The sequence below is a fragment of the Heteronotia binoei genome, chromosome 12, assembly GCF_032191835.1.
Source record: "Heteronotia binoei isolate CCM8104 ecotype False Entrance Well chromosome 12, APGP_CSIRO_Hbin_v1, whole genome shotgun sequence".
NCBI lineage: Eukaryota > Metazoa > Chordata > Lepidosauria > Squamata > Gekkonidae > Heteronotia > Heteronotia binoei.
Window position 1 is genome coordinate 75,001,952 of NC_083234.1, and position 17,727 is coordinate 75,019,678.

At 47.3% G+C, this 17,727-nt stretch overlaps 1 protein-coding gene across 2 annotated transcripts in view; it reads left to right on the top strand.

Annotated features, from left to right (window-relative positions):
• The window catches only part of PHYHD1 (phytanoyl-CoA dioxygenase domain containing 1), a 38,674-nt gene that overhangs the window by 6,284 nt on the left and 14,663 nt on the right, over positions 1 to 17,727 (top strand). The window contains exons 3-7 of one of the 2 annotated variants that reach the window (XM_060250862.1): positions 908 to 983; positions 3,528 to 3,611; positions 9,792 to 9,847; positions 10,011 to 10,073; positions 10,172 to 10,193. In XM_060250862.1, the coding sequence (XP_060106845.1) occupies positions 908 to 983; positions 3,528 to 3,611; positions 9,792 to 9,847; positions 10,011 to 10,073; positions 10,172 to 10,193 (301 nt within the window). The remainder of the gene's footprint in view (positions 1 to 907; positions 984 to 3,527; positions 3,612 to 9,791; positions 9,848 to 10,010; positions 10,074 to 10,171; positions 10,194 to 17,727) is intronic. The other variant, XM_060250863.1, reaches the window with a different exon arrangement.

Consider the following 17,727-nt stretch of genomic DNA (forward strand, 5'->3'; position numbering starts at 1 on the left):
TGATTCGGCCCATGAAATGCATGTTTGACACCCCTGTTCTAGAGTGTATAAGCAGATTCAATTCATATTCATTTAGCCAGGGCTTTTTTGGCGGGAAAAAGCCCAGCAGGAACTCATTTGCGTATTAAGCCACACCCCTGACATCACCATTGTTTCACATAGGGCTTTTTTGTAGGAAAAGCCCAACAGGAACTTATTTGCATATTAGGCCACACCCGACACCAAGCCAGCCGGAACTGCGTTCCTGCTTTTAAAAAGCCCTGCATTTAGCATTCAGTGAATAACATGGGGCGTTTTCGCACTGACCTTCTAGTGGCGCGACCACCCTCTTCACACCGGAGGATCTGCCCGGATTTCGCACAAGAAGCGCCGGCGCACCCAAAAGAGCCGGCGACTTCCGTCGCGAAACCCGCTCAAACGGAAACCGCCAAGAAGCAGGAAAACGTTTGAGCGGGTTTCGCGACGGAAGTCGCCGGCTCTTTTGGGTGCGCCGGCGCTTCTTGTGCGAAATCCGGGCAGATCCTCCGGTATGAAGAGGGTGGTCGCGCCACTAGAAGGTCAGTGCGAAAACGCCCATGGATTCCTCTTCCACTGTAGCTGTTCAGTGAGCAAAGCTAGGAAAGCTCCCAATTAGCTTTGTGAACGGTCAGTGTGCTTATCTCCTGTGCCTTCGAGCTTTGCATAGAGATACCGTAGCCTGTACCCCTTGCATTAATGGTCTTTGGGCCCAGCTATTTATTTCTGTCTCTACTGTGGGTCTGTGTTTGCCATCTGGAGATGTACTCCAAGCATCTGATGAAAAGCAAACACCACAAAAATAATCTACACCCTTTTGCCGTTGCAAGAGTTTTTGAAATAAGGAATTCCAGTGTCTTGTGAAGCCAGCATTGTGTTTTATCTCCCCCAGGGAAGTGCGGAATATTTCCTAACCAGTGGCGACAAAATCAGGTTCTTCTTTGAAAAAGGTGTTTTTGACGAGGAAGGTAAAGAAATTTACTGTAATTCCAGCGGTGTGCCCAGCAGTTAGGTAGCACTGCAGAAACTGTCCTCGAGAGTCATTAATGTTCCCCTTTTACAGAGAATGTAACTGAGGCAGATAGGTCATCAGAGCCCATCTGATAGGATTCCAGGTCAAACTGTGCATGACGTCTGCAATTCTGTGCCTGGAAATCCCAATGAGAGAGGGCTCGAAATCCAAACCCCCAGGAATATGGGGATCAGGACGGAGATGCTGGGGAGGGGGCTGCTGCTGTTGCTGATATTGGATTTATATTCCGCCCTATACTCTGAATCTCAGCGTCTCAGAGCGGCTCACAATCTCCTTTATCTTCCTCCCCCACAACAAACACCCTGTGAGGTGGGTGGGGCTGAGAGGCTCTCAGAAGCTGCCCTTTCAAGGACAACCTCTGCCAGAACTGTGGCTGACCCAAGGCCATTCCAGCAGGTGCGAGTGGAGGAGTGGGGAATCAAACCCGGTTCTCCCAGATAAGAGTCTGCGCACTTAACCACTGCCCCAAACTGGCTCTCTCTCTCTCCTTGCAACTTTTCCTAACTGAAAATCATCCCTTTCAGACTCTTTAAACCCCAGTAAGGGGGGAAAAAAACCACAGGCATGATATGGGAGCCAGTTTGGTGTAGTGGTGAAGTGTGTGGAATCTGGGAGAACCGGGTTTGATTCCCCACTCCTCCAGATGCACCTGCTGGAATGGCCTTGAGTCAGCCAGAGCTCTGGCAGAGGTTGTCCTTGAAAGGGCAGCTTCTGAGAGAGCCTCTCAGCCCCACTCACCTCACAGGGTGTCTGTTGTGGGGGGAGAAGATATAGGAGATTGCAAGCTGCTCTGAGGCTCTGATTCAGAGAGAAGGGGAGGATATAAATCTGCCGTCTTCTTCCTCTTCTGTGTTTCCCAGGGTAACCATGTTGGTCTGCTGGATTCGAGTCCTGTAGCACTTTAGAAGCCAACAAGATTTTTGGGATATGAACTTTGCAGAGTCAGAATTCTCTTTGTCAGATATAAACCTTGTCTGACTAAGGGAGCGTTGACACTTGAAAGCTTTTACCCCCAACATATTGTTAGTCTCTAAGGTGCTATGAACTTGAATCTGGGCATAATATGGGAGCTGTTTTTCCCTAAAGGTAAAGATGGTCCCCTGTGCAAGCACCGGTTGTTTCCGACTCTGGTAGGGTTGCCAAGTCCAATTCAAGAAATATCTGGGGACTTTGGGGGTGGAGCCAGGAGACTTTGGGGTGGAGCCAGGAGACATTAGGGGCAGAGCCAGGAGAAAGGTTGTGACAAGCATCATTGAACTCCAAGGGAGTTCCGGCCATCAAATTTAAAGGGACGGCACACCTTTTCAATTCCTTCCTTCCATAGGAAATAATGAAGGATAGGGGCACCTTCTTTTGGAGCTCATAGAATTGGACCCCTTGGTCCAAACTTTTTGAAACTTGGGGGGTATTTTGGGGAGAGGCAATAGATGCTATACTGAAAATATGGTGCCTCTATCCCAAAAAACAGCCCCCCAAGAGCCCCAGATACCCACAGATTGATTCTTCATGATTTTCTATGGGAATAAATCTCCATAGGGAATAATAGAGTTCCCAGCAGACATTTCCCTCCCCTCCCCCCGCTTTCTGAGGACCCTGAAGCGGGGGGAGGGTCTCCAAACCGGGGGATCCCCTGCCCCCACCTGGGGATTGGCAACCCTAGACTCTGGGGTGACGTCGCATCACGACATTTTCACAGCAGACTTTTTACGGGGTGGTTTGCCATTGCCTTCCACTGTCATCTGTGATTTACCCCCAACAAGCTGGGTACTCGTTTTATTGACCTTGGAAGGATAGAAGGCTGAGTCAATTTTGAGCTGTCTATCTGAACCTAGTTTCTGCCGGGATTGAACTCAGGCCGTGAGCAAAAAATTCTGGAAAAAATAAAAGAAAACCAGTTTATCTGGGGAAAGGCTAAGTTAGGACTACTCTGCCCCGATACTGATCGCCCAGGCTAGCCTGATCTCTTCAGATCTTGGAAGCTAAGCAGGAACACAGCCATGGTTGATACTTCGATGGGAGACCACAAGTCCAGGGTCACTACACCAGAGGCAGACAACAGCAAAACACCTCTCTCATAAGTTGGCTGCAACTTGATGGAACTTTACACACCCATGCACCCCAAGGTATTCTCTCTGGCTTGCTAGTTTTTCCTAAGGGTGGAGTTTTTTTTGTTTCAGGTTGGGGTGGGGGAGAGCATTCAAGCGGACGAATCCCCTCCATCAGTCGTCCCTGAAATTCTTAATGCAGCATGTAATTTGGCTTCAGCTCTCCGTTAGATGGTTTCTCCAAGTCCAGTCGCTGAGAAGAGTTAGAGTAGAACTTGCTTCTCTCCTGGGAATGATCTGAGCCAGACGCCCAACCAGAAAACCACCAGTATGAAGTATGAACTCCCAGTGACGTTACATGAATGTTCTAATATTTTTTGTTCGGTGATATCTATTTAACTCAGGGTTTTTGCTTTCTTTTGGCTGTCTCTCAGGGGAATTCCTGGTATCGAAGGACAAATCTATTAACAAAATTGGCCACGGCAAGTATGAACAATGGTGGTTATCTCAAAGAGGGGGTGTGGCTGTGAGCACCATTTTCTATAAAGGAGTTACGGCATGTTGCAAGTGAATTGCTTGGCATGGACTGTGTTCCATGGGAGGGCACCCGCTTTTATGTGCAGAAGGTTTCAATCTTGGTAAAAAAAAATGGTAAAGGTGGTCCCCTGTGCAAGCACCAGTCGTTTCCGACTCTGGGGTGACGTTGCTTTCACAGCGTTTTCACGGCAGACTTTTTTACGGGGTGGTTTGCCCTTGCCTTCCCCAGTCATCTACACTTTTCCCCCAACAAGCTGGGGATTCATTTTACTGACCTGGGAAGGATGGAAGGCTGAGTCAACCTGGAGCTGGCTACCTGAGCCAGCTTCTGCTGGGATCGAACTCAGGTCGTGAGCAGAGAGCTCCGACTGCAGTACTGCAGCTTTACCACTCTGCGCCACAGGGCTGTTCTTCAATCTTGGTTTACCTGGTTAAAACATTTGTTAGCAGGTGCTGGGAAATTCAGCTTGCTATAGTAAATCACTGCTATAGTAAACTATAGCATTTAAAAGGCGTGACGTCCCTTTAAATCTGATGGCCAAAACTCCCTTCAGAGTTCCATTGTGCTCCTCATAACCTTGCTCCTGGCTCCACCCCCAAAGTCTCCTGGCTCCACCCCCAAAGTCCCCAGATATTTCGAGTTGGACTTGGCAACCCTATCGCCACACCAACCCCCACTGGCAACTCTATCCTGCATCTTTCTTCCTTTCTCCAGTTTCCCTCTCCAGTCCCCAAGATTACCTTCTTTGCCTCTTTGAAGAGGCTTTTAAAAATTCCTTAAAACAGAATCCATGCCATACGTGCAAGGGCTTTTTTTGAGCAGGAACACACAGGAACGTGGATCCAGCTGGCTTGGCACCAGGGGTGTGTCCTGATATGCAAATGAGTTCCTGCTAGGCTTTTTCTGCAAAAAAGCCTGTGTGAAACAATGGTGACATCAGGGGGTGTGACCTAATATGCAAATGTGTCCCTGCTGGGCTTTTTCTACAAACAAAGCCCTGCGTATGTGAGAACTCAACTGCATGCCAGATTTTTAAATCAAAGGATGGAAAGTCAGAATATGTAAAAACAAAGACCAGTTTGTATCAATATAATATAGTCAAGTGGGTTCTATGCAATGATGAGGCGAGGTGGTAGTGATGTCAAGCATGCAATTTTCAAAAGAACCCGTCCTTGAGTTGAAACAAAGTATGGTTTATTGATAATCCATGTGGCTCTATTGAGCTAGGTATTGGAACTGATACAGAGTAACAGTAGAATGCATACTTAAAGATGGCACATCAAAGGTTCTCTAAACATTGCTACAAATTCTAAACAAGCCTGCATTCACGTGTGAAAGTTCACACCGTAACTTCCTTATCTCCCCTGTGGTTATTCTTCCCGGGTCCAGGACTAGCCTGGGAAACTGTCCCTGGAGGCTTTATCTTCAAAGAGCAAATTCCTGCATCTGTTAGTGAAAGTGAAAGAGGCGCAAAAGATCTGTCTCTACTTTTCTACTTTGATGCGCCCAAGTTTAATTCAGAGTTAGTAACATCTCTATAATATATTGGTTTTATTCAGACAATAAAAGAGAGATTAAACAATGCTTGACAAGTGAGTGATCATAGCTCTTTTACTGAATACAGCATAGTATTGGGCTGCCTTAAAAGACTGAAAACTGGGCCAGCAGGCCCAACTATATATACACACAAGGTTCCCATGCTGGCATGCTATTGGACCATTCAAACCAGCAGGGGCCACATGATTGGAGCAGGGATTTGGATCTTGCTGCCTATTGTTCCCGAGTCCCCAGGCTTGGTCCTTCAGGCTCCAAGGAGCCAGGCAAGAATGCCATATCATAGATACAATTCCAACCACATACACAACAATCAAGATCATGATGTTGGTGTCCTGGAAGCAGCACCAGGCATGCCACAAAGCACTTTCTAAAGAAGGCACTACCTTCATTGGTCTGATCCAGCAAGTCCTTAAGGGTGGGGAGGAATTATATCCATCTGGAGAATTTAAAGCCCTCTCCTCTTCAGGGTTTGCAAGTGGCTGTAGGAAGGCAATGAAAACCGATCTGTAGCCAAATCCAAAGCCCCAGGGGCGCTGGGGGTGGGGAGCAGAAAGCAAGCAAGCAACCCCTGCAGTGATCTATTTCAGGGGTGGCCAACGGTAGCTCTCCAGATGTTTTTTTGCCTACAACTCCCATCAGCCCCAGCCATTGGCCATGCTGGCTGGGGCTGATGGGAGTTGTAGGCAAAAAACATCTGGAGAGCTACCGTTGGCCACCCCGACCTATTTAATAGATGGGGCCCTCCCACTAGCTCACCCTGCTGGGCTGAGTAACACAAACCAGATGATGATTCTGTCATCTGGACGAGCACATCTGAAGCCTATTTGGCTTTCGGTTCAAAAGCTTTTGGAGAACTTGGATGCATCAACAAAGACTAATTTTTAAAAAGAAATATTTATTCTTCTCCTTTCTCTGAAGGCCTTATTGATGTAATATATTAGCGTTTGGGGATTTCAAGCTGATATTATTATTGTCGCTGTTCGCCCAGCCCCTGCTGCTATAGGGCTCTGAGTGATTTACAATATTATTAAAACATTCTAATAAAACGTAATTTAAAATACGGTTTAGAACATGTAAACCTTTAAGAACAGATGGAGAGTGATGATTTAATCCAAGTTGCAGACTGCTGACGACTTCATGGGAGGATTGTAAGATCTGACTCAATAAATATTTGGGGACTTTGGGGGTGCAGCCAGGAGACTTTGGGGGTGGAGCCAGGAGCAAGGGTGTGACAAGCACCATTGAACTCCAAAAAGAGTTCTGGCCACCAATGTTCCCTCTAAGCTGAGTGAGTGTGAGCTAGCTCACAGATTTTTAGCCTCCAGCTCACACATTTTTGTCTTAGCTCAGGAAAATTGACCCCGAGCACACTAATTTGTGCAGTAGCTCACAACTTTAATACCAGTAGCTCACAATGTAGAATTTTTGCTCACAAGACTGCAGCTTAGAGGGAACATTGTTGGCCACCACTGCTTTTAAATGCCTTCCTTCCATTTGGAATAATGAAGGATGGGGCACCTTCTTTTGGGGCTCATGGAATTGAATCCCCTGGTCCAATCTTTTTGAAACTTGGGGTTTTTTTTAGGAGAGGCACCAGATTCTATGCTGAAAATGTGGTGCCTCTACCTCAAAAAACAACCCCCCCCCCAGAGCCCCAGATACCCACGAATTAATTTTCCATTATATCCTACGGGAATCTGTCTCCATAGGGAATAATGGAGTGCCCAGCAGACATTTCCCTCTCCCCTCCCTCCACTTTCTGATGATCTTGAAGCGGGGGGGGGGGGAGAGGGCAGATGTGCATGAAACAAAGAGACAACAAACCCTATGGGGGTAAAAGCTTTAGTTGTCAAGTTAATCAGCAAAAACATTATATTTTATTTATTTTATTTGTACTCTACTTTTCTCCGCAATGGAGATTCAAGGCAGTTTACATAGAATCATAGAGTTGGAAGGGATCTCCAGGGTCATCTAGTCCAACCCCTTGCGCAAGGCAGGAAACTCACAAATACCTCTCCCTAAATTCACAGGATCTTCATTGCTGTCAGATGGCCATCTAGCCTCTGTTTAAAAACCTCCAAGGAAGGAGAGCCCACCACCTCCCGTCCTGAGGAAGCCTGTTCAACTGAGGAACCACTCTAATGATCAGGAAGTTCTTCCTCATGTTGAGCTGGAAACTCTTTTGATTTAATTTCAACCCACTGGTTCTGGTCCTACCTTCCGGGGCCACAGAAAACAATTCCACACAATTCTCTTTTCCTCCATTTGATCCCCACAACGAATCTGCGAGATTATCCGATGAATTGGTGAAGAAAAATTTTAATCGGTGAGGTTGTGAAATCAGAGGAACAGTTAAATTTTCTTACCCCAAGGCTATTTTGATTAAACTGTGGTATTAAAAAAGAAATCAAAGTCGGTCCTCCCTTCTAACAACAAGCACTAGCTAAATTGAATTGGAAGGTATCTCGTGTTTCCTTTGCATTTCAAAGAGGCACTTTGGTTATGTTTTGGGAAGCATGATGCAGGTATTTTTAATCATCACACTGTTTATCGAGTTTGATGCTGTTTCAGATAGGGTTGCCAGCCTCCAGAGAATGTGCAAACCAAATAGAGAATCATAGCAGAGAGTGACTGGAGAAAACCTCAAGGTTCTGTGATAACCAGCCTCACAAAGAAGGAAACATATAAACAAATAATACAAAATAGTTATTAATACTAAATGACACTATCATAACACGTATTTCCGATATCATACCCTGACATACAAAACACCAATATAAAGTGCAACAGAAGGACATAAATACATAATTTAAAGGCAAAGTCCTAAGTTATTTCCAAAAGTCCTTCAGCTTTAAAGGAAACCTCTATCCAGTTTTCCTGAGGAATCGATCTGATGGTAGAAGATCCACTCTGTCCAATGTTTCTTGTACCCAGCAGTCTTGAAACACAGCGATGAGGTAGTACTTTTATATTCCCTTGTTTCCCTAGAAGCTTTGAGCAGCTTTCAACAATATATCAGAACATGGCAAGATGCCAACATTTTTGCACACAGTTAAGTCACAGTCCTTGGAAATAACTCAGGACTTTGCCTTTAAATGATTTATTTATGTCCCTCCATTGCGCTTTATATTGGTGCTTTGCAGGGCTTTTTTTGTAGCAGGAACTCCTTTGCATATTAGGCCACACCTCCCTGGTGTAGCCAATCCTCCTGGAACTTACAGTAGGCCCTGTACGAAGAGCCCTGTCAGCTCTTGGAGGATTGGCTACATCAGGGAGGTGTGGCCTAATATGCAAAGGAATTCCTGCTACAAAAAAAGCCCTGCTTTGTATGTCAGGGTATGATATTGGAAATATGTGTTAGGAGAGTGTCATTTAGTATTAATAATTATTTTCTATTCTAGAGAGCCCGTTTGGTGTAGTGGTTACGTGCGTGGACTCTTATCTGGGAGAACCGGGTTTGATTCCCCACTCCTCCACTTGCACCTGCTAGAATGGCCTTGGGTCAGCCATAGCTCTGGCAGAGGTTGTCCTTGAAAGGGCAGCTGCTGTGAGAGTCCTCTCAGCCCCACCCATCTCACAGGGTGTTTGCTGTGGTGGAGGAAGATAAAGGAGATTGTGAGCCGCTCTGAGACTCTGAGTGCAGGGCGGAATATAAATCCAATGTCGTCGTCTTCTTCTTCTTCTTCATTGTTTATATGTTTCCTTCTTTGTGAGGCTGGTTATCACAGAACCTTGGGGTTTTCTCCAGTCAGACTCCGGAGAATGGCTGGAGATCTCCAGCTATGGCAACTGATCTCCAGACATAAGGTTTCCAAACATGCCCCCGTCTCCTGCTGCCAAGCCCCACCTCCCCGCCATTGATCAGCTGGCCGGCATGGGGGGAGACCTTACTCTGAAAATGAGGGAGATCCATCCAATGTTTCCACGTCACTGCCCCCGTGGCCCAGAAGTGATGTCATCACCAGGGCTTTTTAAAAAAAGGAAAAGTCCAGCAGGAACTCATTTGCATATCAGGCCACACACCCCTGACATCACCGGAAGTGACGTCACCCGCTCAGTCGGTTATCTTCTGCATATTGACACTGACCAGTACAGTGCCATCAGCTGCGTTTCATGGATGTGTGTTCTCACACAGCCCAATGAGAGACCTTGTTTTACCATCCCTCCAACCATGGCCGGGTTGCCAGCTCTAGGTTGGGGAATACCTAGAGATTTGGGGAGTGGAGACTGTGGAGGGCGGGGTTTGGGGAGGGGAAAGACGTCAGCAAGGTATAATGCCCTAGAGTCCACCTTCCAAAGCAGCCATTTCCTCCAGGTGAACTGTTCTCTGTTGCCTGGAGATCAGCTGGAACCCCAGAAGTTCTCCAGCCACAATCTGGAAACTGGCAACCGTACCTGAAAAGGAATCTAAGGATGCAGAACATCAAGGAGGCTAGCAAGTGTTTAACTATAGGTGGTGTATAAAAACCTTATGAAGAGACAAAGCAGAGCTGGTGGGGAATTTTTATTGCCGTTTTCTTGTCTCCGCTTTCATCTCGCTTCCTTTATCTAAAATGTCCGCCTTCGCGGAATGAAATGCCCTCTTCTGCCTTCTTCCATGCAGCATTGCATGCCTCTGATGGTGTCTTCAAGCAAGTGACTCATTCCTCAAAAGTACAGGTGAGTGAAGAAGGACCCAAAGAGTCTGTTTGCCAGGAGCATAGCTATACAATGAGGAGCCAAGGAGTTTTTGAACCTTAGCTGGATGCTCCTTAAATTATGTTTCTGTCAGTAGCTACGCAGAAAATTTAAGACCTCTTTCAATTTTTGGGATGCTTCACAGGCCCTGGCAAGGAAAATTGGCCTCGAGAACCCTGTGGTGGTACAGAGTATGTATATCTTCAAGGTACTGTCACCAAACCTCTCTTTAAAAAGCAACAACAATGGGATGTGGTTTGTGGATTCCCCGCCCCAAGTTCTTCTCTCTCTCTTTCTCTCAAACAGCAGCCTCACATTGGTGGTGAAGGTGAGTCTTCTATTTTGCTTTCATTAGAACTAAAATCGATGCTGGGCCGTGCTGAGTTAATGTGAGCGAGGTAGGAAAAATCCAATGCGTGGTTATAGGATGGGGGAGACTTGTCTTAGCAGTAGTATGTGCAAAAAGGATCTAGGGGTCTTAGTGGATCATATGCTGAACATAAGTCAACAGTGTGGTGTAGTGACTAAAAAAGCGAATGCAATTTTGGGCTGTATCAACAGCAGTATAGTGTCCAGATCACGTGATGTGATGGTATCGCTTTACTCTGCTCTGGTAAGACCTCACCTGGAGTATTGTGTTCAGTTTTGGGCACCACATTTTAAGAAGGATATAGACAAGCTGGAACCGGATCCAGAGGAGGGCGACGAAGATGGTGAGGGGTCTGGAGACCAAGTCCTATGAGGAAAGGTTGAAGGAGCTGGGGATGTTTAGCCTGGAGAGGAGGCGGCTGAGAGGTGATAGGATCACCATCTTCAAGTACTTGAAGGGCTGTCATATAGAGGATGGTGTGGAATTGTTTTCTGTGGCCCCAGAAGGTAGGACCAGAACCAATGGGTTGAAATTAAATCAAAAGAGTTTCCGGCTCCACATTAGGAAGAACTTCCTGACTGTTAGAGCAATTCCTCAGTGGAACAGGCTTCCTCGGGAGGTGGTGGGCTCTCCTTCCTTGGAGGTTTTTAAACAGAGGCTAGATGGCCATCTGACAGCAATGAAAATCCTGTGAATTTAGGGGGAAGTGTTTGTGAGTTTCCTGCATTGTGCAGGGGGTTGGACTAGATGACTCTAGAGGTCCCTTCCAACTCTACGATTCTAATTTTTTAGCCTCCAGCTCACACATTTTTGTCTCAGCGCAGAAAAAATGGCCCCAGAGCAAACTAATTGATGCAGCAGCTCACAAAGTAGAATTTTTGCTCACAAGACTCAACAGCTTAGAAGGAACACTGTTACTGGATCCTACCACACGTTGTTGGGTATTCTAAGCCTGAGATTTAGATACCTATTTGAGCTTCATAACTACTTATGGACCGCCTTTGTCCACAGAGACAGATATAGTATATATACTACTTACTGTAAAAACATCTAATTAAAATGACAATTTATTGTAAAACCATACGCTAATAACAGCTTAACATCCGGATACATCACAGAGTTTTACCGCAGAAGCCAAGGGCCTCAGCCAGAAGCTTTCCAAGAAGGGTTTTACGAGCATTACGGACCTGAATGAGGAAGGAGAGCCAATGATCCCTCTGGTTTTTCTCCCCTACTGGGCAGAGCAGTTCCCATCCGGAGCAGAATGTAACTGTTGTGATCTTAAAATGATACCAGAAACAAGAGGAAACCGTGCAACTGCAAAAGAACAAGTACAAATGCTTACGGCCACAACAGCTGTAAATATAAGAATATACTGAAAAATATATAACCAAGAACAATATGTGAAAGTCTAACAATATTTGCAATGGGTGACATGACTCGAAGTGGCTGGAATTTTGAAAAATGTGTCCCAAAAGGAGGAAGCCTTTGGGAAGCGCCGTGGTTTTGCTAGTTACCAGCACTGTCCCAAGGGCGCATGGTGCCCCAGGCAGGTATCCCCCCCATCGCCCCCCTGCCGCCATCCTGCCTGAAGTGCTGCAATGCAGCACTGCACTCCATTTCCCCCCCATCAGGGTGCGCTGCACTTTGGCACCGTGCCTGCCCCCTCCCTTCAGCTGCGCCTCCCCCCCCCCGCACGATCAGAGCCCCAAAACTCTCCTTTGAAGAACACATTAGAAGAGGCTTCTCCCCCCCCTCCTTTCCGGAACCAGAAGGGAGGGGGAGCCAAGCCTCCAGTGCGTTCTTCAAAGAAGGGAAGGGAGGGGGCAGGCAGCAGCAGCAGGGGTGGGGGGGGCCGAGCGGTGGGGCGGAGGGGGCAGGCAAACTAGGGGCTTGCCTAGGGCACCGGGGGGGGGAGAGAAGTCAAATTTTGCGCCCCCACCCTCCCGGCGCCCCTGGCAACCGCCTAGTTTGCCTAGTGGGCGAGCCGGCCCTTCTAGCTTCTCCATCGTAGCAACTTTGTGTGCGGGGAATCACTGAGTTTAGTCTCATCAGGTTTTTTCAATTTCAGTACATGAAAAAGAACTGGAGTTCCCTGAAACAGACAAATTTGTCTTTGAACTTTGTCCTTCTGACTGTATTTTTTCCCCAGTCTGCAAGCGATTTTTGGATGCAAATCTTACATGGGATTTGAATTGTCACCTGTTGCAAATATCGCTAGATGTTCACATATTGTTCTTGATTGTATATTTTTCAATATATTCTTATATTTGCAGCTGTTGTGGCCGTGAGCCTTTGTGCATGATCTTAAAATGAGCAAGGGGCAGCGCAAGATCCCTCGTGGCTCCAGATGACTTCCTGGGTTAATGAGCGGCCGCTCCCCCACACAGCTTAGAGGGAACACTGGAGGAGACATGTGATACTAGCACTGATGGGCAGGGTTGCCAAGTCCAACTCAAGAAATATCTGGGGACTTTGGGGGTGGAGCCAGGAGACTTTGGGGGTAGAGCCAGGAGCAAGGGTGTGACAAGCATGATTGAACTCCAAAAAGAGTTCTGACAATCGCATTTAAAGGGACCTTTTAAATGCCTTCAGCAGCCCCGTGGCGCAGAGTGGTAAAGCAGCAGTACTGCAGTACTGTGGTCTGAACTCTCTGCTCACGACGTGAGTTCAATTCCGGCGGAATCGACTCAGCCTTCCATCCTTCTGAGGTCAGTCAAATGAGTCCTCAGCTTGCTGGAGGCGGGGGGAAAGTGTAGATGACTGGGGAAGACAATGGCAAACCACCCCGTAAAAAGTCTGCCGTGAAAACATTGTGAAAGCGACGTCACCCAGAGTCGGAAATGACTGGTGCTTGCACAGGGGACCTTTCCTTTCCTTTAAATGCCTTCCTTCCACAGGCAATAGTGGAGGACGGGGGCACCTTCTTCTAGGACTCACAGAATTTGACCCCTTGGTCCAATCTTTTTGAAACTCGGGGGTGTTTTGAGGAGAGGCACCATATGCTGAGATTTTGGTAGGAAAGGAAAGGTCCCCTGTGCAAGCACCAGTCGTTTCCGACTCTGGGGTGACGTTGCTTTCACAACGTTTTCACGGCAGAACTTTAACAGGGTGGTTTGCCATTGCCTTCCCCCCAGCAAGCTGGGTACTCATTTTACCGACCTCGAAAGGATGGAAGGCTGAGTCAACCTCGAGCCAGCTACCTGAAAACCCAGCTTCTGCCGGGGATCGGACTCAGGTCGTGAGCAGAGCTTAGGACTGCAGTACTGCAGCTTTAACACTCCGCGCCGCGGGGCTCTTGCCATTTTGGTAACCCTACCTCAAAACACAGCCCCTCTAGAGTTGAGTGCATTCCAAAGCTCTAGCACCAGCACCAGCACCAAAAAGGCCCTGTCATGTATAGAGGGCAGCCCTCCTGTCCCTTTGCTTTGCTTCCGTCGTCCATCTACAGCCCAAGGTGAATCCATCCCCTTCAAGGTGGGTTTGGCCCCTGACCTTCCTTCATTGTTTCTCCCTCTGTTGACAAATTTATATTGCAGAGGCTTCAGGCTGGTTAGAAGCCACAGCTCCTGTCCAGAAGGGTTCCCTGAGGGCAGAAAGTTCCAAGCTCCCTGTAATAGAAGAAGTGGTATTCTGTTCTTCCACCATCTCTCACTCAGCCGTGCCCTCTTGGTGACTGCAATATTATCAGCGGCAAGGATTATGTGGAGGGGGATGCTGCTAATTACACTTTCACGCCAGCCATTCATGGCAGTTATTCACCGTCTGTAAGTCTGTTTATTGGTCCATTTACATGGCTTAGCCCAGGAGTGTTAAGCTCATTTGTTATGAGCAGTGTTCCTCTAAGCTGAGTCAGTGTGAGCTAGCTCACAGTTTTTTAGCCTCTGGCTCACATAATTTTGTCTGAGCTCAGGATACATGGCCCCAGAGCAAACTCATTCATGCAGTAGCCCACAACTTTAATAACAGTAGCTCACAAAGTATAATTTTTACTCACGAGACTCCACAGTTTAGAAGGAGCATGTGTGATGAGGGCTGGATCTGACATAAATGAGACCTCGTCAGGCCGAGTCATGTGCGTTCCTATTTTAGATTAGGCAGCAGAGACATCAACTTTATAAAGGACACAGACACACACAGAGATATTTTTTTTACAAAATAAATTAAAATAAAACATGTTTAAAACATTAGCACTCGTTGGTCTTAAAGATGCTTCCTTTGTATTTCTCCCATGGGATCCAGGGAACTGGGCAAAGGAAGCTCTGGCTCTTTCCTTCCTTCCCCAGGGGACCAGGAGGGGGAGGAGCTTCAGCCAATGGAAGGAAGAGAGGCTTGGCTCAGTAGCTCTGCTGTGCGATTGAGAGAGCCTGGCAAAGCAAGCTCTCCCTCTCCTCCTTCCTCCCCAAGGGAGGAGCCTCAGCCAATGGAGAAAACAGAGGTTTCGCGCTGTATCTCCTGTGCGATTGAGCAAGCCTTGCAAAGCAAGCTGTGTTGCAGGAGTCAAGAGAGAGGGAGAAGGATGCAGGCGACAGCCAGTTGCTTGGGGGCCTGATAGGAGCCCTCTGGGGACCTGATTCGGCTCCCAGGATGCATGTTTGACAGCCCTGGCTGAACCCTTTCCTCCTTTCTAAGGGAAGGGGAATAAACAATAAAGGGGTGAGGGACTGGTACAGCAGGGTCTGACCTCCTCCAGCCTTTGGATATTCAGTGGAATTCATGTCAAGAGCTGTGCAAATATCTCCTGCCCTCCAGGACAGAACTGTATGGGCATACAATTGTACATGCACATGGCCAGTGGAGCGGCATGTGGGTCTAGGTCTGGGAGACTCTGGTTTGAATCCCCACTTGTGCATTGGAAGCTGGCTGGGAAGTCTTGGGTCAGTCACGACCTCGGAGCCTAGCCTACCTCACAGGGTCATTGTGAAGATAAAATGGGGCACACGCTGCCCTGATCTAGCCCCCTCCCCCATCTGCATTCATTATTCCCCTTTCAAAGTCTGCAAAGAGTTCTTGCAAGCAATGACATACAGTCAGGGCTTTTTTTTTTAGCAGGAATGTACAGGAACGCAGTTTCGGCTGGCATGGTGTCAGGGGCGTGGCCTAATATGCAAATGAGTTTCTTCTTGACTTTTTTAAAAAGGAAAGGAAAGGTCCCCTGTGCAAACTCCAGTCATTTCACGGCAGACTTTTTGCGGGGTGGTTTGCCATCGGCTTCCGCAGTCATCTACACTTTCCCCCCAGCAAGCTGGGTCTTGACTTAAAAAAAAAAAAGTCCTAGGCAAAACAATGGCGATGTCAGGGGTGTGTGGCCTAATATGCAAATGAGTTCCTGCTGGGCCTTTCCTGCAAAAAATTGCCCTGCATACAGTCAAAACTTGCTTTTATTTGTTTTCTGTAAGCAAGGTGAGGATCTCAGGGAATGTAGCTCTTCAGCTTTCCTGCCATAGTCTGCCTTTCACCCCATGTCCTCTGCGCAGAATGATCAGAGCCTGGATTTATTCTTTTTCAAGTCATGTTTTTCGTATGAGCATCAATCCATAAACCTTGTGACTTTCCCTTGCAAGTCTGTACAGAAAGTTCAAAGTTAGTAGCCATTACCAAGCTTCAAACGCTTACTAATATTTTGTTTCTCGCCCCCACCCCCCAATTGCTTTTTGGGAATCTGAAGCATGTAACCAGACACAATGCTCCCCTTCTCTCATGCAGTCTCATAGATTATATAATACTGTATCAGTTTCATTCCCAGGGGTGTTCTGTGTAAGGTCACCCTTTGCATGCCCTTAGCAATAGGTAGGAGTTGTGTTCCCAGACTGCTGCCTTGTATCTTTCTGTAAAAATGTGACATCTTAGCAGGAATTCCAGGCATTTCTTGCATAGTTGGTGGCTTGGCTGCATAAGAGGGCCAGTGCAGTGTGGTGGTTAAAAGTTCAGACTAACATCTGGGGGACTTGGGTTTCAGTCCCCGCTCGTGCCATGGGAGTTCACTGGGTGACCTTGGGCCTCTCAGCCTAGCATGTACCTCGCAGGAGTTTTGTGAGGGAGGACAAGAGAACAATGTAAGCCACTTTGGGTCCCCATTAGGAGAAAGGCAGATGAATGAAGTACAGGAGAAAGTACAAATGAATTAAGAAAATGTGTCACAAGCTTTCCCACCGTGGATCTTTTTGTCCATGATGTAAATGTCTCTGTAAAGAAGGGTAGCAGAACAAACTCTTGAGTCCAATGGCACTTTTAAGACCAACAAAGTTCAATTCTGGGTATAAGCTTTTGTGTGCAGCGGCACACTTCTTCACATATCAAAAGAAGTGTGCGTGCAGATGAAAGATGCCTGCAGGACTTAAAGGTGCCTCTGGACTGAAACTTTGTTCTGTAAAGGCAATAAGTCGGATCCTGATCTGTTCTGCTAGCCCAGGAACTTCCCTCCGGTGGATGGACCTGAAGCATGTCACTAAATACAATGCCCTCCCTCTCACCTTCTGCCTGAAGAAAGCGCCTGCACTAGAGAAACTCATCCAGGAATCCAACCCAAATGTGGTGCAAGGGTTCCAGAGTTAACTGTAACACACTCTGAAAGCCAGCATCCTGAGTGTGTTGTGGGGGTCTTGAAAAAATGAAGCCATCTTTAAAGCCTGTTCTCATGAGATATTGGCAGCTAAGCAGGATTGGCCTTCATTAGTATCTGGATAGGAGACCAAGAATATAAGAGAAGCCATGTTGGATCAGGCCCATGGCCCATCCAGTCCAACACTCTGTGTCACATAAGAACATAAGAGAAGCCATGTTGGATCAGGCCCATGGCCCATCCAGTCAAACACTCTGTGTCACATAAGAACATAAGAGAAGCCATGTTGGATCAGGCCAATGGCCCATCCAGTCCAACATTCTGTGTCACATAAGAACATCAGAGGAGCCATGTTGGATCAGGCCAATGGCCCATCCAGTCCAACGCTCTGTGTCACATAAGAACATAAGAAGAGCCATGTTGGATCAGGCCAATGGCCCATCCAGTCCAACACTCTGTGTCACACAGTGGCCAAAAAAACCCAAGTGCCATCAAGAGGTCCATCAGTGGGGCTAGAAGCCCTTCCTCTGTGCGCCCCCCAGCACAAAAATACAGAGCATCACTGCCATCCATTCCCCTCTTGAAGCTGTCTATGCTTGTAGCCACCATCACCTCCTGTGGCAGTGAGTTCAATGAGTTAATCACCCTTTGGGTGAAGAAGGACTTCCTTTTATCAGTTCTAACCCGACTGCTCAGCAATTTCATTGAATGCCCACGAGTTCGGAAGCCCAGGATTGTGATGCAGAGGCAGGCAATGGCAAACCACCTCTGAACGTCTCTTGCCTGAAAACCTTACGGGGTGGCCATAAGTTGGTTATGACTTGATGGCACTTTTCATTGCCATGGCTTGCGACCGGGGTGTCTGAAGGCCTGTCTTCTCCCTGATATCCTTGCCCAGGAATTAAGGTCACAGGGAGAAGCCCTCCTGAC